Source organism: Drosophila novamexicana, unplaced genomic scaffold (genome assembly GCF_003285875.2).
Source record: "Drosophila novamexicana strain 15010-1031.04,08,12 unplaced genomic scaffold, DnovRS2.1 tig00000387-arrow-pilon, whole genome shotgun sequence".
Classification (NCBI taxonomy): Eukaryota; Metazoa; Arthropoda; class Insecta; order Diptera; family Drosophilidae; genus Drosophila; species Drosophila novamexicana.
In genome coordinates, this window is record NW_020824800.1 from 1,943,926 (window position 1) to 1,971,284 (window position 27,359).

The 27,359-nt window shown below is 36.2% G+C and overlaps 3 protein-coding genes across 9 annotated transcripts; 1 reads left to right on the top strand and 2 right to left on the bottom strand.

Moving 5' to 3' along the window:
* Window positions 1-224: 224 nt before the first annotated feature.
* On the bottom strand, window positions 225-11,588 carry LOC115759960 (zinc finger protein 84-like). The gene is made up of 8 exons (XM_030701102.1): window positions 11,532-11,588; window positions 6,856-7,138; window positions 6,448-6,798; window positions 6,072-6,141; window positions 5,907-6,006; window positions 5,236-5,401; window positions 1,232-1,315; window positions 225-518 (listed from the first exon to the last, which is right to left on the bottom strand). The coding sequence occupies exons 1-8, from the start codon at window positions 11,586-11,588 to the stop codon at window positions 310-312; spliced, it is 1,320 nt and encodes a 439-aa protein (XP_030556962.1). The 3' UTR covers window positions 225-309.
* Window positions 8,506-27,222, top strand: LOC115759962. 7 transcript variants are annotated; one of them, XM_030701110.1, is made up of 5 exons: window positions 8,506-8,664; window positions 23,660-23,910; window positions 23,981-24,178; window positions 24,693-24,857; window positions 25,952-27,222. In XM_030701110.1, exons 2-5 carry the CDS (start codon window positions 23,665-23,667, stop codon window positions 27,185-27,187), a joined length of 1,845 nt encoding a protein of 614 aa, XP_030556970.1. In that variant the 5' UTR covers window positions 8,506-8,664; window positions 23,660-23,664; the 3' UTR covers window positions 27,188-27,222. The 7 variants fall into 7 exon arrangements, with proteins under 7 accessions (XP_030556970.1, XP_030556964.1, XP_030556967.1 ...); XM_030701104.1 differs by lacking the exon at window positions 8,506-8,664 and adding an exon at window positions 20,008-20,177; XM_030701107.1 differs by lacking the exon at window positions 8,506-8,664 and adding an exon at window positions 20,008-20,120.
* LOC115759963 (hemicentin-1) lies at window positions 13,187-15,527 on the bottom strand. The gene is made up of 7 exons (XM_030701112.1): window positions 15,390-15,527; window positions 15,061-15,287; window positions 14,890-15,006; window positions 14,377-14,470; window positions 13,933-14,060; window positions 13,402-13,570; window positions 13,187-13,336 (listed from the first exon to the last, which is right to left on the bottom strand). The coding sequence occupies exons 1-7, from the start codon at window positions 15,436-15,438 to the stop codon at window positions 13,245-13,247; spliced, it is 876 nt and encodes a 291-aa protein (XP_030556972.1). The 5' UTR covers window positions 15,439-15,527; the 3' UTR covers window positions 13,187-13,244.
* Window positions 27,223-27,359: the final 137 nt, after the last annotated feature.

Sequence of the window (27,359 nt, forward strand, 5' to 3'; positions counted from 1 at the left end):
GATATCAATAAAGTTAAATTTTTTTAACGACGAGGAATAAAGTTCTTTGAAGATTTGAAGTCTATATATTTGTCTGTATTTTATCACTAAACGCTGACTCTGTGAGTGCTTTATTTCATATCAGCTTAGTTTTACTATTTTATAAATACATATTTATTAATATATTTATTATAATTTTTATAAATAAATAGGTTTAATTTCTTTTAATAGTTTAGAACATTTTTAGTTTTTGGTGACATTATTAATTTATGGGATTAATAATGAATTTTCATTTAGTTCGAAATGCTCCCAACAAAAGAAGCTTAAAATTTATTTGTCACTAAACTCTGTTGCGCCAATGGAAGAGTCTGCTTCTTCTTCGGTGTCCATACTTTGTTTCGCTGGTAATGCAAATTTCTTTTCATCATTTTCTGAATCGCCCAAATCTAGACATTTTTCGCATGTTTTATTCCGCTGTAAACTAATGCTATTTCCAATAAGCGGCTTTTCACATCTAACACATTCATCCTGTAGATCACCTATAAAGATAAAGAAATATAGAAAATATATAAGTGAGCCAAATCTTACTCTCTCATGCTCGAAATTATATATTAAACGCATTGAATATTAGTAAATTGCTACAAATGTAACAGGCAGGAGGCAGCATCTGCGACTATATCTGGCCATGTCCGCCAAGGATTATTCAGACCAGCTCGACTTCTGCGCAAAACGTTGAAAAGTACGCCTCAGTCCGACAAAGAGCTGCTCAATTCACCTCACAATTAAAAGTGGCAATCTGATAATCCAAGTCTTCGATCTCATTTGCCTGCGTGTCACGGTCGACAAGCGCCCACATTTTTCTATCCACATAAGAGGAAGGATTACCAGGATTAGATGAATTCTAGATCACCCCAGCAGGTTGTCTTTTAGATGCAAGGCAATCATATATGTATGTGCAGATCCAGGCGGTTATATGGTGCTACGCCATTCAAATATGGAGCATACAAGCCCGAACAAAAATACGTAGGATACAAGACCTCAAAGATCGTACACTGTGTCTGCACTCAGTCAGCACTGCACCGAAACCTAAACGTTGAATTCTCTTCTTAAAACCATCAATTACTGGTGATGTAAACTCAAGAAGGTTAGTGGTTCTAGATCTACGCCTCAAGAACGCATGCCATTATTTAGGATTGAAATATATAAATTATAATATAAATACTTATATTAAATTATTAATATTGCGACTTACCATCGTGGGTCTTCATATGTGCACGCAGGTTGCAGGCCAAGGCAAATTTCTTTTTGCATAATTCACAGCCGTGTGGCTTGTCGCCTGAATATAGAAAGAAGTATAAAATAAGTAAAAATATATATGTATGACTTTGTTAGTGTGCACCTGAAAGAGACTAGTCAAAATGTCGACCACTATTCAATTGCAAGCATTCCTATCAATTTTTAATTTATCTCTGAAATAAACATGTAAATGGGGTAATCAGGAGTTTCCGACTAGTGGATACCCTGAACCCTCTTTAACCAACACAAAATGCAGCCCGCGCTACGAGCTCGTTTGCATTAACAGTAATCAAATATCCTATTGTAGAAGCTACAAGTCAAATTTATTGAGTCTAGCTTTATTGATTGCTTGGGAAAAACCTCGTACTGCGCGGGCACTAGGAGGACCGACGTTTCATTTAGCTTCTGAGCTCCTTGCGTTCAGATATACGGAAGGACGGACAGACAGACGGACACGGCTACTGATGTTCTTGAAGAGGAAAAAGGGAATAATGTGCTTTTGCAAATATATGTGACTGGAAGCACCCAAAGCCTGAGTATCAAAAGCTGAGTCGATCTCCGCATGTTTAATTTAATTACATATTTATAAATAGTCCTAATGCAGTTTAATGTCTCCTCCCTCCTAAGCTCTTAACAACCACCTTAGCTGGAAGTATCTACACGGGATTCGATTGTCTGCAATTAACTTTTCAAAAATGCCTCTATATGGTTTTTTCTATCCTGATGCTGCAAGAAGGCGGGCCTGTGATTGTAGTAGGTAACTTAATTATTACCGCTTCGATCAAAGCAATGAGTTTTTAAGGTTTTTCATACAAGAACCTACTTGTCACCGATCGATCTTATGGCAGATGTATGATATAGTGGTCCGATGTTCATAGAATAGTGAAACAATAACCTGACGAGTTTAGTTTTGATATCTTTATAAGTAAAAGGGGTTTCTTATAATAATACAATATTCCGACGGGGGAAGAATTTCGCATACATGTAAGACGCATAGTAAAGCTAACGAGTACCACGTTTGATCCAGATATCATTCTAAGCAAAAGAGTTAAAGGAAAGAACTCCCATACCCCAAACGGAAACACCAACACTCAATTCTTAAATATTTCTTAGTATTTATTGTAATTGATAAATAGTAAATAAATAAATCTAATATAATTTATTATTATTTACATAAGACACAAAACTCTCTCGAAAATAGAATTAGCTAAACATTACATACTAAATACGTTAAAATTGAAATCTGAAAGGATAAGAAAAATATGCATTAAAATAATAAAGTTAAGCTTCTTTTTCAGATCCATATGGTCTTCCATATGGAGAAAAATCCCTTTGTTAATTTGTCTCTGGTCAGGTTTTTTTTTAAATTTTGAAATCTGGAAGTTTTCCGGAAGAACTTATATTTTCGAGGATGTCATTGCAAACATTTCATTTCAATGCTAGAAATTTCTTTGACAGGTCTTCTCTAATATTTTTATCAGCAAGTAAATGAGCGTATTTATTTAACCGATTTGCTTTCAGGAGGCAAAAAGCTTTTTAAGCCCAAGTAAAAAGAAATTTTTAAGTGTTTTTCGTATCAGAAAAAATTTGCTTGGTGCGAAGTTGCGCAAGGTAACAGACAATAATATAAGCGTATAGAATATAATTGCAAGAGTCGCTACTGCGGTCTGTTACAATTTTTCTAGCGCGCCAAATTTCGTCAGGGTTCTTCAATACATGTATATATATACAATTATATATAGCATGCATGCCCATGAAAATTTTCAACTTACCATCTTTATAGGATCGAATATGTTCCAACGTAAAATGTTTTAAAGGCTGCCGAAGATTTTGATACGGTGTCGTCTCATTTTTTCCCCATATAATCACTAGAAATGGCATGCGTACGCTGCAGCAAAAGAATCTCAATTTTTAAGCCATCTTCTGCTTTGCAACCCCGATCACGCCTTCTCACTCGTCTCACACAACTTCGAGAACGTTGAAACTTGAGTCAGCTTCGATTTTTCCTGACTTTTTAGTGCTATATTTTGTTAAAATATTACTCAAAATGAGTTATCTGACATAACGAATAAAGAATTTGTATACTTATTCTAAAATCATTTAGAGAATATACGAATTATACTTAGATGTAAGCTCAAAGAAGTTTTTTTATTATACCTGTCTGTTTTTTTATGTCTGTGTGTCCGTATTTACAAACGCAAGGATCTTATAACCCATAAGAGCTAGAGAATTGAAATTTGGAACGTAGGTCCTCCTAGTGTCCTCACAGTACGTGCTTGTTTCCGATAATCGATAACGTGCCCCGTTTCCAAGAGATCGATGAAAATCGATCTCGAAACAATGCTTTTTGCGCAAATCTCTGAGGTTTTAAACGCTAAAGTCGCCAAATTTGACATGTGCCACCGCAGGGGGTGGCGATAGTTATAAAATGATAGCTTTACTTGTCAAATGTGATGACTCTAGGGCTAGAGTCATTAAAACTTAAGAAAACAGGAAACCTGTATCGATTGCTAGCAGACGGGGAAAGTTATCAATTATCGAAAACAAACTTGTAAAGCGCGGGCCTTAGGATATCCTGCGTTCCAATCTCTAGCTCTTATAGGTTCTGAGATCGACGCGATCATACATACGAACGGACGGTCAGACAGTCGGACCGTCAGACAGACGTACATGGATAGATCGACTCGGTTTTTGATGCTGATCAAGAATTTTTATAATTTATGGGGCCGGAGATGCTTCCTTCTTCCTATTACATACATTTGCACAACAGCATTATACCCTTTTACACATTTTAAGTGGATTTAGGGTAAACAAGGATAACTCAACACAAATCGCACTTCAAGTTAACACATTATATTAAGATACAAGCAAGTAAGACGCTCTAGTCGGGAGTTCCTGAGCCAATGGCACTGGGGCGGTCTTCTCCCAAAACGAGCAAGAAAATACAAATGATCTCCAGAATGAAAGATGAATTGGACCTTGGATAAGCTTCGTCAGTTCCTCTATAGGATATGAGACATCAATATATTAACGGACCACCAACAACTTACGTTTGTGGTTTCCAAACGTTAAGATTAAACACTGGAGAGTTACTTGAAATGCCGATGTAAGCTATATTCAAAGGAGAAACTTAACTACATTTTGATGCTAGTTCGATAGGGTATGGGGCATTACTGCTATAATGGAAGAGGAAGAGCCACATAACAAAGGTTTACAGCAAACGCAAAAACCATATAAAGGGGACTATGAACTATTGCGAAATATAAAAGATAAAGCAAAGATCATAAAAATGAATCAGATTATAAGAGATGGAGAAAAGTGCGGTCAAACAGGGAGACAAAACTAAAATGCAAAGACTCACAGCAGGTTTCAAGATAATTTAAGAGAAAACAGAACAATGTTAACTAGGTCTGCTAGGACTGGTTGAACATTAAAGTCAGGACGGTCATTCTTGCTGCTGAGAATTAGGAGAAGCCTCATCAAACAGGTAAAGAGCTCGGGTGGCAATTGGCCTGAAGCTGGGGCCTTACACTCTGCTCTGTAGCCCGGTCATCATAACGCATTACATATTGAAACGCCGATCCGTCATCCAAATCGAAAAATTTACGAGAAGTCATGGTACCATCAAAAACTCGTCGTACTATACAAGGAGATTGGTTTATAAAGGACTACCCGCTACTATCAAAATATGCTGCCAAAGCATCGATCGGTCATAATATTCTGATGTCTTAAACAAATAAAAGTTTCCGCAAAATGTTTCTGATATCGGACTACTATATCATTTAGCTTCTATAGGAACATCAGATTTATTAATGTATGTCTGCAAGCGTATTTTATCTTTAAGGTTTCGAACTATACATATCTTCAGGACAATCATTTAAATATTTTTTGTTCCTTTTCATGCGTACTAAGAATAAACATATGCCAAATATATAAAAATACACTCTTAATAAAACTTACCACTGTGCAGAAATAAATGATTCTTCAGATTTGTCTGCTTTGAGAAACCGCGGAAACATATTGAGCATTTGAACGGCCATGATCCACTGTGAACGTACTTGTGGGACTTTAGGTCACCAGGAGTTGGAAATGACTTTGCGCATAAATTACACTTGTGCGGTTTTTCCTATTTGAGAAAGCATATAAAATTAACACATATATTCATTAAATATTGATTTGTTACTATAAAACTATTTTTATGAATAATAATTAAATAAAAATAAACCTACAAATATTCCCACAGCTTGGAAGATATCTCTATGCTAAAAGTAGTAGTAAAGTACCAGGAACCATTAAATTTAAAGCGGGCGCTGGAAGGTGTGCCCTCTGTCACAGGAAAAACATTTTTTTCTAGGCTTTCACCGCATTTCTCATCGGATGATGTAAAAGCCTTTACACAGACAAAAGTTATCGATTATCGGAAACAATCGCACACTGGGCGTGCACTAGGAGGACGTTCATAAATACGGACACCTGGAAGGACGGACAGACAGACGGATATGGCTAGAGCGTCCCGGCTTTTAATGCTGATCAGTAATATATATGCATTATGGGTTCGGAGATGCGTCTTTCTGCCTGTTACAGAGTTCCACTGGGTTCAGGGTATAAAAAAATAGTATTTAAAAAATTACCTTAATATGTGTCATCCTATGGTAATATAAATTGCTGCTGGCGGTAAACTTTTTTCCACACACTGGACATTCGTGCGGTTTTTCCCCGGAGTGAATTCTCCTATAATTTTTTTTTTAAGGATTTAAGATAATATTTTCGCTGAGTATTTTATAATGTAGCCGTACCTATGAGTATTCAAAGAGCTGGAAGTACTAAATCCTTTTCCGCAAACCATACAAATATGTGGCTTTTCACCTGTGAAAACCGGGATATTGTTAATAGAAAAAATATTAAGTAAAACGAAAGACTAAATGGCGATTAAGTAATATTTAGATATTAATGAATTGTAAATATTATTCCAAATCACCAAAGCATTAATTAATCTTATCTTATGACATCGACTAAAAGATTGTAGTCAATGTGGTACCAAATATTCGTAAAAGCCAAGATTTTAGTTTCCGATAAAGCTAATTTTTCTTGCTCTCGTCCTATCGCTAACAAAAAAAAATGTAAGAAATCTTAGCTAGGCGAATGTGTAATTAATTATAGCAAAAAAAGTACCCGTATGAGTTCTCATATGTCTTTTAAGTAGACTTGGCCGGTCGAAGGCTTTTCTGCAGACTTCACAAGGTAGCAAAGGTCGTTCATTTTTTCCCATACGTTTTCTAGATCCTCCATATTTGTAACTTTCAATATTGATTTTTCTTTTAGGAGAGATTGCAGTAAAGTCCTTTATTTCGTCCATCGATGTTGATGATGTGGTTGAGTTGTCAGTTGTACTGTCAACCAGTGATAATAAGGATCCAGAAGAATCGCTCAGCACAGACTTTTGTTCATCTTCACTAATCGGCGGAGATAGTGGCAAATTTGGTATTTTATACATTAATGCTAAAGACAAATCAAGAGGACTGTCTGAAAAAGTAAAATACAAATTAGAAACAGGTTTTAAATTAAGTTGCAAAGGTATACCTTGTAGAATGGCGTCCATAGCTTTCCTATAAAGCGTCGAACGTACAGTCGAAAATAGATTATCTTCCCGGCGTTCTGGTATGTAATAAACCACTAATTCCTGATTAATTTTAACTGGCTTAATAACTTCATACAATGGATCCCCTTTAACCATCGAGCAAATAAGATTTACATTACGGTCAAACGTGCCCGCAATCTTAAGAAATCGTATCCAATTACAGTGGATCACACAAGTTCCATTATTGTATGAAACTTCATGATACAAGCCGTGCCGATGCCTCAGCTGAAATATATGAAAACAAAATATATATCCATATATTAAATTTAAAGTAATGAACGCAATAACGACTGTGGGTCTGCTTCTATTCCAAATGCTTTCAAGATTTTGGACTTATATTCCATCCATATATATGTTTAAATTTTTTGGTTCACTTCCTTAGGTACCAAAAAATTTATTACTTTATATGATAGAGGCGCAAGCTAAGATGGGGTTGTTAGAATTCCCCCCGCAATCGTTGCCATCCAATCGCCCTCAACAATATTTTCAGAGATCTGGTTAGCTTAATTTTAAGGGGGTGTTTCTTGGTGGAAATCGGGGTTCAAGATTTGGTGGATTATGTTTTGGGCTCAAATAAATTTCTAAACAATGAACAAAGACCAAAGATCTACGGCTTAAACCATGAACAAAAAACTTATGAAAACCAATTGAGTTTTGACCGAGTTATGATGCAAAGAGCATAGTGATTACCTGTCGAGTTTGTCGAGTTTAAAGATTTTGCATTTATATAAAGGGTATAGTGAAATTAATAAATGCCGAGTTTTGTGTAGATATTATTAAAATTAAAAATGATATTCATCCACTGTATAATGTAGTGGTCCGATCTGGCAAGTTCCGATATACATATGTACTGCTTGCAACAGAAAGACGGGCCTATACTTAGTTTCAAGACGCTAGCTTTTAGTCTGAGAGACAAGTTCCATTGAAATTCGCCGACGGATAGACTCTATTAACTAGTCAATTTATGCTTGTCAAGAATATATATAAATATAATTAATTATATAATTATATATATAATTATTTATATATATCTAAAGTTATTGTCTAACGTTAAGTTTTTAAATATAAAAAAAATGTTTTTCTTTTATTGCTCTGCACTTGACTGGAAACTTCTATAACTTCTGAGAACTTTTGTGTAAAGTCGGCTTTTATAAGATATTTGGAAAATAGCCGGCTAAAATGTCGAATGAACAACAAATTGTGAAAATATATTTTCTTCAATAACTATCCCCACTGAAATGTATTGCCCTTTAGTTTAGATCTTTAAACCCATTATCAGAAGGCTCTTCTCGATCTGTTCATATATATATAAGTACATATATATATACTTTTATTAACTTGTTGTTGCTTTATCTCATTCAGAAAAGTTACGGCTAAAGCCGAACTTAAATTTTTATTGGATTTAATTATTTATATCCAACATATTATGTATAGGTATATATTATTAATCTTTTGTTTTTCTTTTTAATAAAAAATAATGTTTTGAGCAACAAAATGTATGCATGAGCATATATATAAAATGAAGAAGACACTAACACAAACATATATATGATTGCGACGAATTTAATGCTATAATTTTTCTCTAAGAGTCAATAGGGTGATCACTCTCCCATGACGCTGGGAAGTCTTGAAGACGGACTCCAGATATTTTCAAGAAGTTCTCACAGTTTTCTTTAACGCTTCAGCAGTTACTTACGGCAAGCCTGAGAAAAATTCAGAGAGGGGCTGAATCGTTCACACTAGATACATATGTAAGTATTCAGAAGCATTTCTTTCCAAAAACATTTCTGAGGCAACGATGCGTAATACATGTTCTTATAATGTAAAGCAAGCTATGGCTCCTTGTGAATGTACTTAGGTCTAGTCGTCACCGCAGTTAAAGTGGCTTGCATCTTAAATTGAGATTGGCAAGGGAACCCCCTCACGGTAACTGACAACTACCAAATCAATTAAGCAGGTGTTGAGCAAATTTGTAGTATGTCCTGGCTAAGATGCTCATGCCCAAAGTCGCTTTTAAAAATACTGTTAAAAATTAAGATTTTCAGATAAAAGAACTTTTAACATTAAAGAACTATCTTTAACATCTTTCTACCAACATCACATGCAAATCGCGTTACGCGCTTGTTTTCTTTGCCTTTGCAGAAAAATGTGGATAGCTAAATAATGAAAGATATTTAATTAATATGTACCATTATAGAAGCTACATATAAAATGTTGCGTATTTGGCTCTTAAAACCTAAGAGATTCGCTTAAAAAACTGGATTTTTGTATCGACTCTTATCGATAGCTTAAAAGCGGCGCAAATTAAAATTTTCGCAAGATAAATCATAATAATTTTATATCAAATGATTGTGCTTCTAGTAGCAACAGTAGTCGGATGGTGACTAATGTAATTATATTCTAGTTGAAGTTTGAATATTGTACACAAAGAAAAGCGCGAAAAGTCCCATCTTATCCAAGGGCGGCGAGTTTTGCGAAAACATACAAAATAGCTTTTCACAAAGTTCTTTAAAAATATGTTTGAACCCGATTCGATTCGATTCGAAATAAAAAATGTTACGATTTTGGGTTAATCACTAATCAGTAGTCAGGACAAACAGTTTTATCTATATATATATATATATAGTCGGCAGTTCCCGACTAGGGGATACCCAAAGCCTTCTACTACGAACACCAAATGCAGCTCGCGCTAGGAGCTCGTTTGCTCCAGCAGTTATAAAAATAAATTTTAAAACGCAAAAGCTCCCTCAATTGGACTTGAGCCCGTAACCGACAACACAGCCTTGCCACTGCCTCGTACTCCACATTCATACCAAGAAGTAAGCTTCAAGAAAAAACAAGTAAGAGACTCTAATCGCAAATTCTTGACTAGAAGATACCCTGAACCCTCTACTACCAACACCAAATGCAGCAAATCAAAAATTATTTATCGAACAATTTACTAGTGCACTATTGGGATACAGGGTATAAGAGAACATTTTTGCTAAAGCTCATTTTTTGAGCAGTCGTTCATTTTTAAACTATGCGATGTACATATATCGATGTTGATAAGATTGTATTTATACGTCAGGAGCAAAGACGTAATTGGTAGGTTAAAAACCCGACTCCAACGTCGACTACCTACTACTGCTACTGCACAATTAGACAGGCAAGCAGGCACGCCAGTTAAAATACATAAAACATATACATGCTATATAATTTTTCGTTTTACATTTCTTGCACCAAGAAGAAAGCTGTTATTTCCTGTTGTGACCCACTTTTACGAAGAGAACGAAGGACGCCGCTCTATATTGGACTCACATTTTATTAGTGCAAAATGTATAAAATGCAAAAGTAATTTTTAAATGCTTAATATACAGCCAAAATAGCTTTGAATTTAAGCTAAGAGACATGAAATAATCTTAATGATTTAATAAAAATAAATTTGATCGTCGAAATTTTCGCTGCGTAACAGTTTGGCAGATTTTCAAGGAGAATTATAAAGCTCAAAATTGCTGAATTTATAAACAAATAAATGTAATTTCGGTTAAGATATTATCAAAAAAGACGAGTTTATTCTCGACCGTGCACTGCCTACAACAGATGACTTTAAAACTAAAAGGCCGGATACTGATACTAATCAGGATATGAATACAATTGTTTTCAATCAATTTTAATACCCTTGATAATTATAATTGTTTTACAAAAATCACACAACTCACAACGCAATTTATTCACAATTTATATTATTAATTCATTAATCGGGTTATTTAGTTCTTTTTCAGATAAGTTATTTACTATAATAAGAAATAGTACACTTACATCATTTTCATCAGGATATTTTAAGTTTTCTATTTTGTCGGTACGAATAGTACCATGAAACGGATAAAATAAAGTTCCCCTTTTGATATTAGTTGTTGCACACACGGTTAAAACAGATTCGATGTTAGTCGGCAAGGATAACTTTGTTAAGGAAAACTCTTTTGGTATTAAAACGCATAATTCCATTTTGGAAAACAGTTTTCATTAGGCTTTTTACAGTAGTCGATCAATGTAGATTGTTATTTATATTTTTATTTGTATTTGTATTTTAATTTTTATTGTTAACAGTGAATCTCCGCACCCATTTCTTTCAATGCTCAACAAATACTGCGTGATCAGGATCGCTTGAATCGGCCATGACCTTCTTGAAGAAAAACTGCAAACACTTAAAATACCAATACCATTCAGACATAACATACTCAGAAGACACACAAGCATACACATACTAAAAGTCGTCTCGCGGACAAGACCAGCGGCCATCCAGCAAAATTAAGAGTCAGGCTCATTTAACTCAATGCTCCACTACGTTACCAAAACAAGATCAACATAACACAACGCTACGGCTATCAATTGATCTCAAACAAACTCGTCTTGAACGCTCTGGCACGGGCACGAGCACCTGCTCACGTTTGGGCACTGTGGCATATGTGTGTATGTACTACCTTTATTCGTTGCTCGTAGGCATCGTTTGATGTACATACATATGTATTTATGTATTAACAGGTAGCAACTTGACTTCTTCTCCCCAAGAGGAAGACCGTTTTGGCGTCCGTCACCTGTTGCATTGTGAGGTGAGCGAGCGGCTTGTTATCATTACCTCAATATTCTTCAGTCCCTTTAGTTTTTTCTGCTGCTGTTGCCGTTGCCGTTGCATTATATTGTACTCTTCTTGAGTGGCAATTAGAGTTTTACCTAGGGTATTTTGAATGAATTTCAGTGTGAGCGGCTATTTCTCAGGATCATTGTCAGAACTTGCTTGTGCTTCTTACGTTTTGCACTCTTTCCGTCTCACTCTCTCGCTTTCTCTCTTTCTCTCTCTGGTCATACCTGCAAGTCGACACTAAAAAGTTGCTTACCGAGTTACACTCAACAGATCCACTTCCACTTCTGGACGGAACAGGTGCAGGCACCTGGCCCGCAACTACTACTCCCATTCATAACGTCGATGTCGTAATTTTACTCAAGTCTTTAGACAAAATCCGGTTTCTTAAAGTTGAGTGAAAATGTAGTAAGAATATTTTCTTGTCTGGTCTGTGCTATCGGCATCTCTTTCATTGCTTTGGATGACTGAAATAGACACGCCCTCTTTCATACTCTATTCCTCAAGTAAATGAGAGTATATCGAATAACATATTTTATTCCCTACCTTTTTATACCCTAGAGGAGGTTAATATACTTTTTCATGAAATGTGTAACGCATCAAAATAAAATATATATATATATGTATATTGTGTATCAGCATCAAGAACCGATAATTGTTGATATATGATACCTTAATCATGAAACCTTAAAAAAAAAAAAGTTGTATGGAAAAATAATCCTTCAAGCTTTGCACATACAATAATAAACGGCGTTCGGCTAGCCGAAGATACATTTAATTCCCTTTGCATAACATTTTTGCTTAGTGGTGATTAAATCTGCCATTACCAAATATTGGAAACAAGAAGATAATGCAACTAAAAATATGTAAGCATGTGTTATATTATTATATATATTATTATATATTATATTACAAAAAAGTTGGTAAGAACACGGCTCTCAACGTAAATAACTTAACAAAGAACTTGTTATTTTTTTCAAAATATATATTGTGTTCTTTTATAAATCTAACATATTTCAACTTAAATGGGAAACATTGTTGGTTGCTTCAAGCCTTACAGATAAAAAACAAAAAATATGCAAATTTTCATGGGGCCAAAATTATTGGCAAAAACTTAAGCAATTGTATTCAAATTAAAAAACAAGAGATAAAAATTAATATAAGTCGGCAAGACTTTTTGCTTTATAATACTTTCTAGGCGATTTGGCACCCATTTTCGGGCAAAATTTGGTTTAATCTTGTGGTATTTTTCCTTTAGGACTTCTTTAAGCTCAGTCTTCGTTGAAAATGTATGCTTTCTCAGCCTTTTCTCCAGCTCCTTTCATATGTGCTCGATTGGATAGAGATCCGGAGATTGAGCAGGATGTGGAAGAACATGAACCGTATTGTATGCTAGCCACAACTCGCATATAATGGGCAGATTTCTTCGGATCCTTGTTCTGTTGAAAAGTGAACTGACTGCTTAACTTCAACATTTTTTGATGGAATTTTTAAATCTGGAATTTTTAAATCTGGATAAAAATAGGATCAGCCGACATTATCAAAGCTCTCGAAGTTAAACACTTTAGTTGTTTGTTTAATAAAGTAAGTCATTGATTTTAGTTTTCTTAAATTGGTCACTTATTTATTTATTGTTTTTGATTATTTTTTTTTTATGAGTTCTTTGAATAACTATATTTACAAATTTAAATAAAATGTTGAGCTTCGAGCTTAAAGATGTGCGAATATTATTAATAATATTAAAGCATTCAAATTTAAGCTTCTGATTAAGCTCGCTCCTTGGACTGCTGCCGGGTGATCACCTATTTAAAGCAAATACCATGAATATTAATATTATGAGAGAAAATTGTTTACAAAAGCGTTTTACCATTTAATATGTGAACGTAAACTGATTTGGAATTAGCGTTTGACGGCAAGCAGGAATACTTGCCAGAATCAGATATTTGAGCACGCTGTATTAGCAGATAAGAAGTCGTTATGTCGCCTTTTTCGGTTATAACAGATACCCCTCCTCTTGGCGAATCATAGTTTATTTCCTGAAAAGGTTAACTCTTCATTAATGTGGAAAATCTATAGAATTTACTAAACGAGGTAACTTTGTGAGAAGCTTGGAATAAAATAACACTGTGACAATTAAGAGAGCTCCATTTGAAAATGTCCGACTAGTGGAGGGTCCATACCCGATAAACATATAAACCGCTATAAAATATAATTGAATTTTCACGTCCTGTAGTAGCCACTATTGACGAGCAGATTGGCGGGTATGGTTAGATTGGGTCGGGTTATCAATGAATCCGTTAAGTCTAATTTGATTTTTGGCCTCTAATATTAGCACAATTGGATCGGTTGATAAACCGAGTTGTTAAAGTTGCATCTTTAATATTTTGCTTACACTTACCTGATTGTTGTGAGTCCAGTGAACCATAAGTGGAGGGTCAGGAAGATGTTTTACAATACAAGTTAAATTAACTGTAGATCCCAAATCAATGTATAATTCTGGAGCTCCAGGAATAGTTGTAATTGGCTCTGTAAAGATAATTTCCTTTTATTTCAATCGAAGTTAGTTTGATGGTAATAATGTAAATAATAAGTGAGCTGTAATCTTTCTTAAAAGTGTCAGGTATTTCCACAGTAGCCATAATCCGAAGACGGGGAACCGCTATAAGCTTTATTCGCACCCAATGGGATCACAAATTGAAAAGGGTTCATTGATTTCTGAAAATGTCCGTCTTACTGTCGGTGTGTCTGCTAGTCCGATCGTTTTTCCGTTGATTTTAGAGGCTTAAGCATTTGTTGTTTAAATGTCTATTATTAATAGAAGCTTTTCCATCAAAGAACGTACCCACAACAGAGAAGATCATGGTATATCCAACTGGAGGTGTCGTCGATATCTGACATTCGTAAACCCCAGAATCTCTGATTTGTGGATATTTAATCTGAAAAGTAAAAAAAAATTATTAAAGGCGGTTTTAGCCCTAAAAACAATTTTATAACAAATAGCGAGAAAACAAAGGATACAAGATCAAAGAAGATAATTTCTATATAGATTTTTATCAATTGCCTGGCAACGCAAACAAAAACTCACATACAATTCTGTCCTTCTATTTCTGAGACATAGGATTAGGGCCATAAAGAAAGTGTAAATTTAAAAAAAAAAAACAATTTGTTTTGTTAAATATAATAATTAACAATAACTGCAATTTTTTAAAATTTTCACAGTAATCTGTGTTTAAAAACTGAATATTTGTATAAAGCTTGTTTTAATTGCCAAGTATCTGACAGTTTTAGAGTTTTACAAGCTATTTAATTTAAAATGAAGCACGATTGCAATGCAAAATTGCAACATTTTACGTACCTGTAATGACCAGTCACCAGTTTGCTTATTGTAGATTGCATTAAATCTCTGATCCGATGTGTACGTACTTTCGGATACTGTTAAGAGGTGTAAATCTCTGTGTCTTATCCAAGATACCTTTAATTTTCAGAACGTTTATTTAAATTACTTTCGTATTCAATAATAACCCACCGTTTTATTGCCGAGATTTTTGATGCGACAGTTCAGATGTCCTGTTTTACCAACCAGAGATGTTACATTTTTTGTTGCAGTTGTATCAAAATAGGGTCCTCTGTACTTGACTAATGGTTCCTCATTAAAATTGAAACCATTGACTTGCTCTCCCAGCATAAGCATGTCCGTCATATTAATTTTTGACCCATAATGCTCGCGCTGGCATAGTGCTAATCTAGAAAGTACTATAGGCATATTTTTATAAATTTTTGTCATATTATATCTTATGCATATAAACACAACAAGAACATGAAGAAAAAACTTCATTTGCATAATAACTAACTTACAAATATACACAGTATAGAGTACGATTCGAAAGCTTTGCGACTCAATCATTTTATGATATGTGACAAATGTTTTTATCCCGACATTTGATACTTTAATTTTCGTCACGTAAGTTTCTATGAAATTGGTTCAATCTTGTTTTACTTCTTTTTCCTCGACATCAAGCATGCGCATTGCGAGTAAGAGAAAGGACTGCATACATAGCATATTTTAAATAAATGTTGGAAAATCCAAAAATATTTTCATTGAATATATGTAAAAATTAATTATATACTTAAAAGGAGTTTTAAGAACTAGTGCAGCTTCTATAATAGTATATAAACATATGTATATATAGTATAAATAAATCAAGTAACTTTCTCCCAGCCTCTCGGCTCATTGATATAGATTAAATAAGTAAATCCATTGGAACTACCAACTAATTAAACCCACAATTTTTATGCTATTATGTTTTTCTACTGCTGATCATCAAGATCGGTTAAAACGCAAAGATCTGGATTTGGTGTTGGTAGAAGAGGATCGGACACTCTAATTTGTTATGCCCTTAGAAAGAAACATTTGCAACTCCATAAAGAATATATATTCTCAATCAGCATCAATAGCGTGGTCCGTCTGTCTATTTACATGCGAACTGGCCTCTTTCTATGGGTTAGGAACGATCGGTCGAAAATTTAGTTGTTGTACGGCAAAATATTTGTATCAGACTCAGCATTTACGAGCTTCACTATTCTCACATATCTGCAAAACCACAAGGCAAATGTCTGCAAAGGTATTAAATCTACCGAAGATAACCTTACTTTCTCCTTATATGTATATATACATATATGTGCAATTGTTGCAAATTGGCTGGCATTGCGCGAGCCTAATAATTTTCCTCATACAATACTAGAAATACCTGAAAGTTATTAGAAGTATAGTCTATAATAGAATTTGGGGTTTGTTTTACACAGCTATTTCTGAAAGTTGTCAAAACAAACACCTAAAAGGTTCTAGTCGGGAGCTCCCGGCTATGGAATACCCCTTATTCCAACACCAAGTGCAGGTCGCGCTTCGCGCCTTTGTTTGTAGTAATACTTGCTGCCGACTCTATCTAACAACCACACCAGCCAAAAAAAATAGCTTCCTCGGTAGGGCTCGAGCTCGCGACAGAGCGCACCACTTGCCACTGCCTCTACTCAACAGCCACACCAATAATTGAGTCTTATTGAAAAAAAAAAACGAATTCAAATAGCAGCACAGAAAACAATACAATCACAATTACAATGCTGTTGGTAGAATTCGAAGCACACGCGCATAAATGTGTGTGTACACATAGCTGCCGCAAACACGTGGGCAGGCAAAACACATTTTGTTTTGTGTTTTTTAATCGATCTTTATAAAATTTTCAGCAGTCGATCTTATTGTATCATAACATGTTCGTGTATTCTCAAAATGACATTAAACATAAATATGTGGCTTATATTGGTGGACAGCATAATTTGGATTATTTACTTGATTTATAACTATGAGATAGTTGCGGGGAGGTGGTGATAGCTATAAAAAAGATATACTTGACATATATATACTATTCTAAAATAAACATATCACCTACAAGATTTGCTCAAATTATATTATGAGATCCTTGCGTTAATAAATCCGGACAGATGGACATACGGACGGACATAGCTAGATCGACTGGGCAGACTGGACTATGACCTGAAGTCTGTGATCTATGTTATCTTGCGATACCACTGCACCGTAATGTTATTTGCATCAGTAGTTAACTAGAATAGTTTCTCGAAATTTGGAAGAATTAATATTAGATCAGTCAAACTTCAAAATTTTAATTTTACGAATGCTAATTTGTGTATTGGCTATTTAAGCAAAGCTGGGGATACATTTTCGGTAAAGCCCGTAAAGTCCATGATATTGTTTTATTTGGGTATGATATTAATTACAGGATATAACGTCGCATATTTTGGAGAGTAGCTCTAGGCTTTATGATGATCGAAGACGTTAGTACCCTAAAAATTTTCAGGGAGTTCTCGTCGTCCGACATACGCATACTCGCGACTCATTTGCAGGGGGACTTGGCAACCATTGCTTGCTGACAGGTCTATGGAGGACGCTTTGATAGTGCAGCCACGACGTTGAGCTTCCCTCATCGTTGAGTTCAGTAATTTGAGTTCGAGGTGATCCTGATACACCACCCGATCGCCAAGCACTCGTCTGCGTCAGCACTGCACCGAGGCCACAGAGTCGCGTCACTCAAGGCGATTTTGGCGGAAAAGTCCTGACAAGCCAACACAGGGGCAGTAGTCAAGCTGTCCCTAAACTAACGCAACATCTCTTCCTGTTGCTTCCACGGAATACCTCCCTCAAATTCACTGCCTGGATCAGTTGTCATCTTTCAACCAGATCTTATGCTCCGCAATGTGCAAAGCTAGTTGTGATCATGTGCAGAATCATTAGTGACGATTGCGTACGATAGCGGACGATTCGGGGGAGGGCGCAGGATGTGCAGACTCGCATTCGTCTGCAAGATGGATACACGCTGGAAGTAGTAAGTAAAGGCCATGGGGTTAGATGTTGGCCTAGCTGGGAAAGTGATCAGCATGCTTATCATTCCCTCCATGATAAACCACGTCATCAAAGGGATGGATTTCCTGTGTGCATTGGGAACCACAAAGCGCTTTGGCATAGCCGAATTGGTCCTAAGGACGGTAGTGGTACCGGCCAAGGGGCCTGGGATAAGCGAGAAGCCGAAAGAAGGCCACTGTCGTCAGGAAGCGGGAGTACCTGGTCGGCAACCGACAGTAGAAAGCAAGAATAGCGCGATGGCAAGAAGAATTCCAAAAATGCAACCTCAGCCCACTACTCAGGAACCAACGAGCAGCCCTGTCGCAGAATACCTCGCTCATCGCCCGGTCTTTGAAGTCCTCCAGGGATCCAAGGAGGTCGGATTAGCCATCACACCCCTTACCCTATTTCCAGACTTGTTCAGGAATCTTTGTAAGTGGCTAAGCATCCAACTGAGGGCTCAAACTAGGAGCATAGGGAACGCTACCGAAATTAGCGGGGGTCCACCCTGTCTCAGGGTCGATCACTGCTGCTCAGCGGGCTCCGTCCACTGGGATGTCACACGTGACAGTTAACCCAGGGATCGGGATTTGCAGATGCTCGGTCAACTGAGGATCCTCAGGCCTGTTTCGGATTTCTTCTTCCTACGTTGTTTGCATGGCCGTAATGCTCCTAATGCTTTGTGGACACCGTTTCCGGTTACGAAACTAACAATAACGGCCAGAAACTTCTCAGTGGTTGAGTCTAAGGTGATTTCCAAATGTGCTAAGGCAAAAAAGGGTCCACATATTTCCCTTAGTTATATCTAAAGTGAATAAGGGGACTGGACTTGAAGTTGAAGTGCATTCTAATGAGAAGTCGTTGGGAACTCGCAACAAAGATTTGTGAATGAGGCAGTAAGGAAGTGATATAGCTCCCATGACCACAGGATCGCATAATCTCACTTTGGACAATACGAGTTCAAAATGGAACTAGAATCAATGAAATTTGTTCAAGAGCTTGCGCAACTCCAATTAATTCACTCTTGGCTAACTCTTTATGGCCGAATATCTGTTGGTGTTGCGAACAAAGTTGGCAAAGCAATCGCTGGTAATGAAACTACCTTTTAACTTTGAGGGGGTCTTGTAAAATCTGTCAAGGATGGGTTCTGTTTTCTCTCATGGCTTGTTTTTATTTATAAAATATTATATCGTAAAGCGCGCAAAAAACAATACTAATCGATAAGTATAACGGAAATTCTCAAATTATAATCTGTCTTCAATTCTTTATATTATTATTACCCATTTGATGGTAAATGGATATACTATATTATTATTAAGTTATTTTTGTCTCGCTGCTAAACCTTAACTTGCAACTACCTGCAGCCAATCGAATTAAATACCACGCAACCACTAACAGAAATAAAGCTATGTTAAAGTAATAGCACATAAACTTAACACATTATACGATACAATCGCGATTAAAATTATATCTATACAATTTAAAATATACACGCATATGAATGTATGCTTGCCAATCTTGAAAAATTTTTCTGCAGTAGATTTTATTGCCACATAATATGCATTTCTTCGCAAAATGACAAAATATTTAGTGCAATATGGATAGTGGAGGGGAGCAGGCGTAATTCAAAAAGCTAAATATATTTAATCTGTTAAAACTATACGCTGCCAGTAACTCGCGCTACGTAGTGACTCTAGCTTCTAAAACCTAAGACATATGCACAAAAAACAGAACAGATTTGTTTCATTCTCATTTTGTTTTGGTGTAACGCTATATTCAAAATTTTTAATGCAAAAAACAACAAAATAATATATTCCCCAAAGACGTGCTTTTCGCAATTGTTACGTACTTGCAGATTGATATATGTTGTATTTAAATTGCATGTAGAAAATAAGATTAATTTTATCGATTATCGAAGTAACATTTTGCATTATTGTGTTTTTTTGTTCCATTTCCACCATTCCAATTGTGCTGCAATACTCATTCCTTGCGCATATTCACAACATCAAAAGTAAATTCAATTGGTATAGTCAAAAATAAAATTTTGGTTCTTCAGCTGTGAACCGTAACTACAGATTGTCTTCGTAATTCGCAGTTTCAATACATTTTAATATTTAGTAATTTTATACATTGAACGCTTGGTTTGTAGCCGTGAACTAAATAATAAGTCACACGTACATACACTAATTTTTTCAAATACGTGAATAGAAGCGATAATATATATCCATCATGTAAATATGTATATCTCACCCATAACAAGTTAATCCCAACTACAGGAATGCTATCTCTTTAAATCTTTCTGTGTAAACCATATATTTGTGGTCTCAATGTTTAATTAACATATGTGTGGTTCAAATAGTATTCCCAGTCGTTTGTTCTGTTATGGTGCGGGCATAAGCTTTAAAAGGTGTGTTGCTTGGGTTCTGAAAAAAAATAATGTGCGAGAAATTGTAAACGCAAATTTTAGAGCAGTAAACACAAGATGCCTGACTGCCACTTTGTGCTTTCTGCTGTCATCGCCGTTTCCAAGCCATAGAAACCTATTAAAAGTTAATTTTCAATCTTTCTGGACAGGATGTTTGTAGTGTAATGTAATGTTTTTTTTTAAAGCGATTGCACATCGCATAGGCTTTGAAAAATATAACCTAATTTGTATGCGCTATGCGCCATTAAAAATTTGTAAAATCAGTGTTGCGAATGGGCGAAGTAATTCTTGGCTATTGAAGTGATATGATTTCAAACCTAACCTTAGATCAGCATCAAACTGGCTTCGTGCAGTCCTTTGAATATAATTTGAACATATTTTCCATTTGTGGGGGCGTGGTTGCAATGTTTCCGACTCGGTTTTTAGTCGCAAAAGTCTATCTGCCAAAAATACCTAGGACTAAAAGTGTTGGATATAAATATATAGCGTTTTCCTGCCCCAGGTGGGCTAAGTGCAAAAGGTTTAAACTTAAGAGAGGAAGATTAAAATTGTTAAAATTGTCATTAAGCATCAATGCCTGTGAGCTACATCATATGTACTGAACTTATCATAACTTAAACCTATCCCGCGAAGTCCATGGTCTGAGGCAGCGGTCACGGAAGAACGCTGACGTGGCGTCCCGTGACCGTCCATCAGCGCGCGCATCCGAATGTCAGGTTACGCCTTTCGGTACGTTGCACCGACCAGATCTTCAGACGGCGCCTAACAAGGTAAATGACGTAGAGTAAGAAAACCACGAACAGGGTGGTGCAGCTGCTCAGGATTGGTCTAATTATTTCCTGTCACCTTAATTCGTGGTACGGCTCTGGCGTATTAGGAGATGGCAGGCAAACAGTTCGGTCGGCTGAAGGTAGTTGAACCCATTGTAAATGAGTACTGTACTTCTGCAAATGTATGTAACAGGCAGAAGGGAGCATCTTCGATCATGTCCGTCAGTCTGTTAGTAAGTTGAACGCAAGAATCTCAGAACCTATAGGGCTAGACACTTGAGTACGGTACGAGTTTGTTTCCAATAATCGATAACTTCCCCGTTTCCAAGAAATCGATAAAATCCATATCGAAATCGCGTTTTTCAGCAAATCACTTTTTGGTGTTAAGAATAGTATACTTGATTTACAGGTTTCTTTGATTTTTTAGCTATCGCTTGAACTTTTTCGCGCTTAGATGGTGCAGATAAGGGAGGCTGACACTAGGAAAATATTGCAATTGACGAATCTTAAGTCGTTTACCAGCGCGTAGCGATCAAATGTGACGATGTTCGTCCCGGCTACTCGGGTTTCGATGGCTCCATCATAGTGTCAGTGGCCGGCCGGTCGGTGTTGATTGTGACACCATCATCTACTAGGTTACCGGATTGAGGTGGTTCAGCTGTGTTTGGAATGTAGAACCTGCGGCTCGAGCCATCCGCTGCTTGCATATAAACTTTATTTTTCTGGTGACAGTCGTATCTGTGAGTTGGTTGGCAGAAATTGATTCTAGGTCAGCATTGACCTAGAATTGATTCTCGTCCGCCATCGATCTGTGATTGGAGAGGTTTTTGGCTTTACGTCCATCCCATACAAGTACACCCCTGTCTATAACCAGTATGTAGTTCGAGTGAAAAACGTAAATCTCATCCCGTTTTTCTTGTGGACCACGCTCCCTTCAATAAAGACCGTTGTCCCTAAATCAGCTTCAACCTTTTCTTCTCAACATAAGGGGGTAAGCTTGTTCTCTAGCCTCCTGTTGGATTTTACTAGTACCTTTTCCCGAACCTTTTCAAGAACTCCGCCATAGCCTGGAAGATAAGGTCGGTCGTTTGCTCGATCCCTCTCTGGAGCTCTTAATGCTTCTTGCTATTTCGAGAAAAGTGTCCCACAACTAGGACGTTCGATGTGCTATGGAAAGAGTTCCAGCGCTTAATCTTCTCGTTAGGATTCGCATCCCAAACTGCAAACGTGAATAGCTGGTGGTCCTTGAATACGTTAATGTCTCACCCCATCAAGATAGGGACAAAGTTTTTTCTAGGCCCAAACTATGGCAAGTTACTCACGCTCGTAAGTTGAAGAAGACTGCCCGATTGCCATAATCTGACGCATCAGTAGTCAGGTCAACAGGCTTTTTGTAGTCATTAACAAAACGTCGTCCGACGCTTAAATGTTTCCTTTCAAACGCTTTGCGTCAAACTTCGCTTAGCCCGTTGGAAACTTTTTTAGAACTTTTTTTATTTATGGACCCATTTTCCTCTTTTAAGATATCTGAGAGTGGCTTTGCTATTGTCGCAAAGTCTTGTACATAACACCTATGATAGCAGGCTAGGCCCAGAAATTACCACAAAAACTGCTGATTTGCTGAATTTTCGGGGTCTGCCTTAATACGGTTATTTGGCAGTGACTCGTTAAGGTCTTCGAACGCCTTTTTGTTATCTTCTAACATATTCAAGAAGCTTTTCTTTACTGCTAAGATTGCGTCTATTTCCTACTTTTTGGTGGGTTCGTCCCCGCTTCTTTACGCCATATGTATGGCAGTACGGACCTTCACCTAAAAAATTGCTTTCGTACTCGGGCTCGCTTTCAGCTGCGAGATCAATGAGTGGCCCTGGCAGGTGACTTGTTGTATGGCTCCTCAGTTTGACCATCGCTGAAAGCGATGTGTTACTGGAATTCGCGGTAAGCTTACTCGATCCGGAAGGCGTTTGGTAATGGGTTTACTGGATGTAGATGGGTCTACATCCATTGACTCAGGCTAGGCGCTGTTACTAGGACTGACGTTTGCCCAACTACTTAAAAGCCAGGCTTTTCCCTTAACAATTCTGAGAGTAGTTTTCCTGCTGGTATTAGGGATGCTGATCGGCCTTGATTGCATTTTCTTTTAGGCCCCTAGTGAAATTATCTATTCATGGTTTGGCTTCTAGATTAATTTGGCATCTAAATCTGGCAACATTATTTTTGTTTTTAGATTTTGTCGGATTTGCTTCAAACTTATTTTCAAAGCTCTACATAAGAACTTAATGAATACGTGTTACAGCGATTTTGCAAATTTCGCCCGCAACAGTTGTAAATTGGCGTAAAACGGTTGTATTAAAATTTGTTGTTCACAGTCCGATCGGTTTCAAACTCATTTTCAAAGATCTTTAAGAGAATTTATTTTATACGTACTACGTGCAAGGCCGGGTATACCCGCTATTATATATATTAATATATATGTGTGTATGATTTCGCTTTAGAATTTATTTCAATTTATTTTTAGTGGCAATGGACGAGTCTGATAAATCGCAACAAAACATGATATCAAACCTTCCTCTATTGTTTGCAAATGGATATCCAACTTCTCTGGAAAAAATTACTGAATCTCAGCTAGAAAACTTTATACCGTTTATGGTACAATGCTCGTTGGGACATATAAATTTACCAAAAAAAATAGACTGCAGCGAGCCTGAGTGGTGGCCAGAAAATGCTTCATTTGGCATTCCGCTAAAAAGACCAAAACATTTTGTTGGGGTAAGTTTATATCTAATCTGTTTTTGTTGTTTGCATGGTTTTACCTAACCATTTTTTTTTTTTTTTGCAGAATTGGATGGAAAAAATGAAGGATATTGTAGTTATTTGTTATCAATTTCACAAAAGTCTATTTTTATTACGGTTCTGCAATGACTTAGCTGCATATGAGCACGCAAGCTTGAGGTTTATCAACAACTACAATTCTACTACGTCTCTTTACGATAGACGAAATAACAAATTGTTGGTAACATTTCGAAACGAAAACATGGTAAGTTTTTTTTTTTAATTTAAACATTTTAAAGTTGACAAACAATTAAAATATTATGCTTTGGACCAAAAAGAAAAGTTATCTTTGGAAAGCGGAAGACTTAATACCATTGCATTTTTTATGCTCTGGAGTATATTTGTTTTTCCAACAACTGTCTGTACTTTTTTCTCCCATTTAAAACTAAAGAAATTTGAAACATCAATATTTAATTTTCTGCTTTTTGGTTAAACTCCTACAGTTAGCAACCCAATATCTTATGAAGAAGACTTTTTTTGTTATCACACAGGTTTGAAAAGTAAATTCAGGTAAATTTCCGACCGAGTCCGAATCGAGTTCGAAACCTTTTCATTGCTACTCGATACCGATAGCTAAGTGCTAAAAGACCTGTTGTTAATTTACTGTGCTTGCTGATATACAATTTAGTGTTTGAATAGGCAGCGCCAATGATTTAAAAAATATATTTTTCCGATAAAAAGCTTGAGAGTTAATTTTATACCAATTTACTTGATTGCAGTCATATGATCGACAACATAAAAATAGAAAATGTTTGCTGCTGCACAAAAATAAAACCGATGTACATGGTGAGGATTCACACTATATGATGGTCGAACCACCTCCGTTCGATATTTATCTTTGCGATAATTGCGATGCCGAGTTATATTCAACGGAAGCAATTTTGGTAAGTTCATAAACTTTTATTTTAGTATATATTTTATATACTTTCAAGCCGCATTATCTCCAATAAACAGTAAAAAAAGAAAAACAAAAAGAATTATTCAATGCTAAAAATATATATATTTGAGATTTGTGGTTGCGGATTAGTTAACTTAATGTTAAATGAAGTGATTATTTTCATACTGTTGGAGTTATGAAAAAGCAATTAACGAGGGAGTTAGAAGTACTTACACCTCAGCGTGAATGTCCTTACGGCGACGAGTTACAGCTTGTTTTAATCGGTTTAAATGAGTGAAATAAAGTAAATCAGGAAAAGTAGGAAAGACAGCCGAGAAGACTCGGACTAATTTTGGACTATTCCAGATAAGAAAGAAGTTCTTAGTTTTATTCCGAGGAATCAATCAAATCTGAAATCCGTTTCAATCCTTGATAAAGTGATATTAACATGGTTTGAGTATAAACTCAAATAGATCAGTCTAGACGACGAATTTCCAAATATATATCATCTGCGAGACAGAACTGCTGAATCATTTCCATGAAGGGATTGCTTGGCAGGAGACGTTTAAAATGGATCAGATCGTTCTTCGCTTTAACGAAGTTTGTTGCGTAATCGGACCACATCTGGCTAGGTTTCCCACGAATATCGTTTCATCGTTTTTGGGCACTCAAAAATTAACGCAGTGGATACGTCCTTGACTAGCTCTAAATGGGCGGCCTGGTACGAACTTTTGCCTTAAAGAAGAAAATTCCGCAAAGGTCAGCTCCAGTTACTATAAACGCTCGAACGGCTTCCAGAACCATTACAGGCTGTACGAAACTCGGCCTCGTTCTGAAGTATTTCACACATCTATTAACTTTAAAGACAGTTATTAATCCAACAACCCGTCAACATTGAAACCAATGCGAAATAATGGGATGTTGCATTTTACAGTCCAGAGAAGAATTGCTAAGTTCACCCACGCGGAGGAGTTCATCTACACTTAGAAAAACAATTTTACTACAGCTCCAATGAACCTGCCTTGTCGCAGGACAAAAATCTGAATTTGTGTCATGTGATCATTATCACATAATTTAATTTTTACGTCGTTTTATTTGCAGGAACATGAAAAAATATGTAATATGGAGGATGATGTGATTTTATGCGACTCTCCGGAACCAGACAGCAAAATTGATACTAAAAATGAAAACATTGAATTAAGAAATGCGTTCCTTCTTAATTTTTGTCTTCAATCTAAAGCAACAAATTATAATAATTCAAAAAAAACACAGGGAACTAACTCATATAGTGAAGAATTAGTTACGATGACTTCAAGCAGAAATAGACGCATTTCAGCACGGAGAAATCGAGCTGTACCCTCACTTAACAGATGTTCATTTATCCCAATATCATCTCCAGCTGGACAAAAATTACTGTCGTCAATAAAACAGACAATATCTATGGAATATGTATTCGAAAGACAAGAGCGTTTGGACCGGTTTTGCTACACACCCTTGTTATTAAAATCAAGTTGCAAGCATAAACTTTTTGAAAAAAAAAATTGTACAAACAACATACACATTACATTCAAAAAAATGCAAGATTTTAGTTCACACATATATGCTTTTCCACGACGACAGTTTTTGCAACGAAGGGACATTACGCAAAACTTTTTGTTTCTTAATTCTCCTTTGATTAAAAAGTGCCGTCCAATTTCGGTCAGATTGAAAAAACTGACTGACAACATCGGAGATCAATTTCCTATTTCCAATACTAAACTTAATATTAGGCTAACACGCGACACTTCACTTAACTCCCAATGGAGAATTTCGCCCTCAACCGAGGTGGTTGTCGACACAATAGATTTGTGTTCGTCCGATGATGACGATCCGTCAAGTGATAGGTCAAAATTTAAAAATAGAGATACGCTTACTATAATGTCTTTATCACATAATAAGGAAGTTGCTGCCATGCAAAACAATCATATAGGAGAAAGTGAATGGAGTTCCTTAGCTGGTTATTCACAATCAACAGACGATAACTCGCTTAAGCCATTAAAGCAATCTGTTTACATTTTTTCCAATTATAAGACTAACTCAGTACTGAACACATTTAGTCTTGAATCAAAAGCGAATAGCTCAGAAAAAGCGCTAAGTCCATCAAATAATTTTTCACATTCATATAATCAAGAAAATTGTGATTTGTCAAAAAGAATAGTGACTGTTCCTGACTGGTGTGCCGCAAGTTCAGAAAAGTCAGGTATCAATCAAACCGACACCATTGATTTTGAAAATCTTTCAACTGTGCAACCCTTTAACTCGTCTGGTAGAGTAATTTCCATTGATTTAACAACGTAGGAATAGCACGTAAGTTTGATTAAGTAATATAATGTTATTTCATATAATAAACTTTGTAAATATTTAAGTTTTTTCCAACCTAATCTCTTTTAATTGGGCAGGGATGAATTTCCCTCTGATTTTGGCTGAAAACAGTTTGCAGATAGGCTGTAAAAGCATTTGCCTCTTTTAC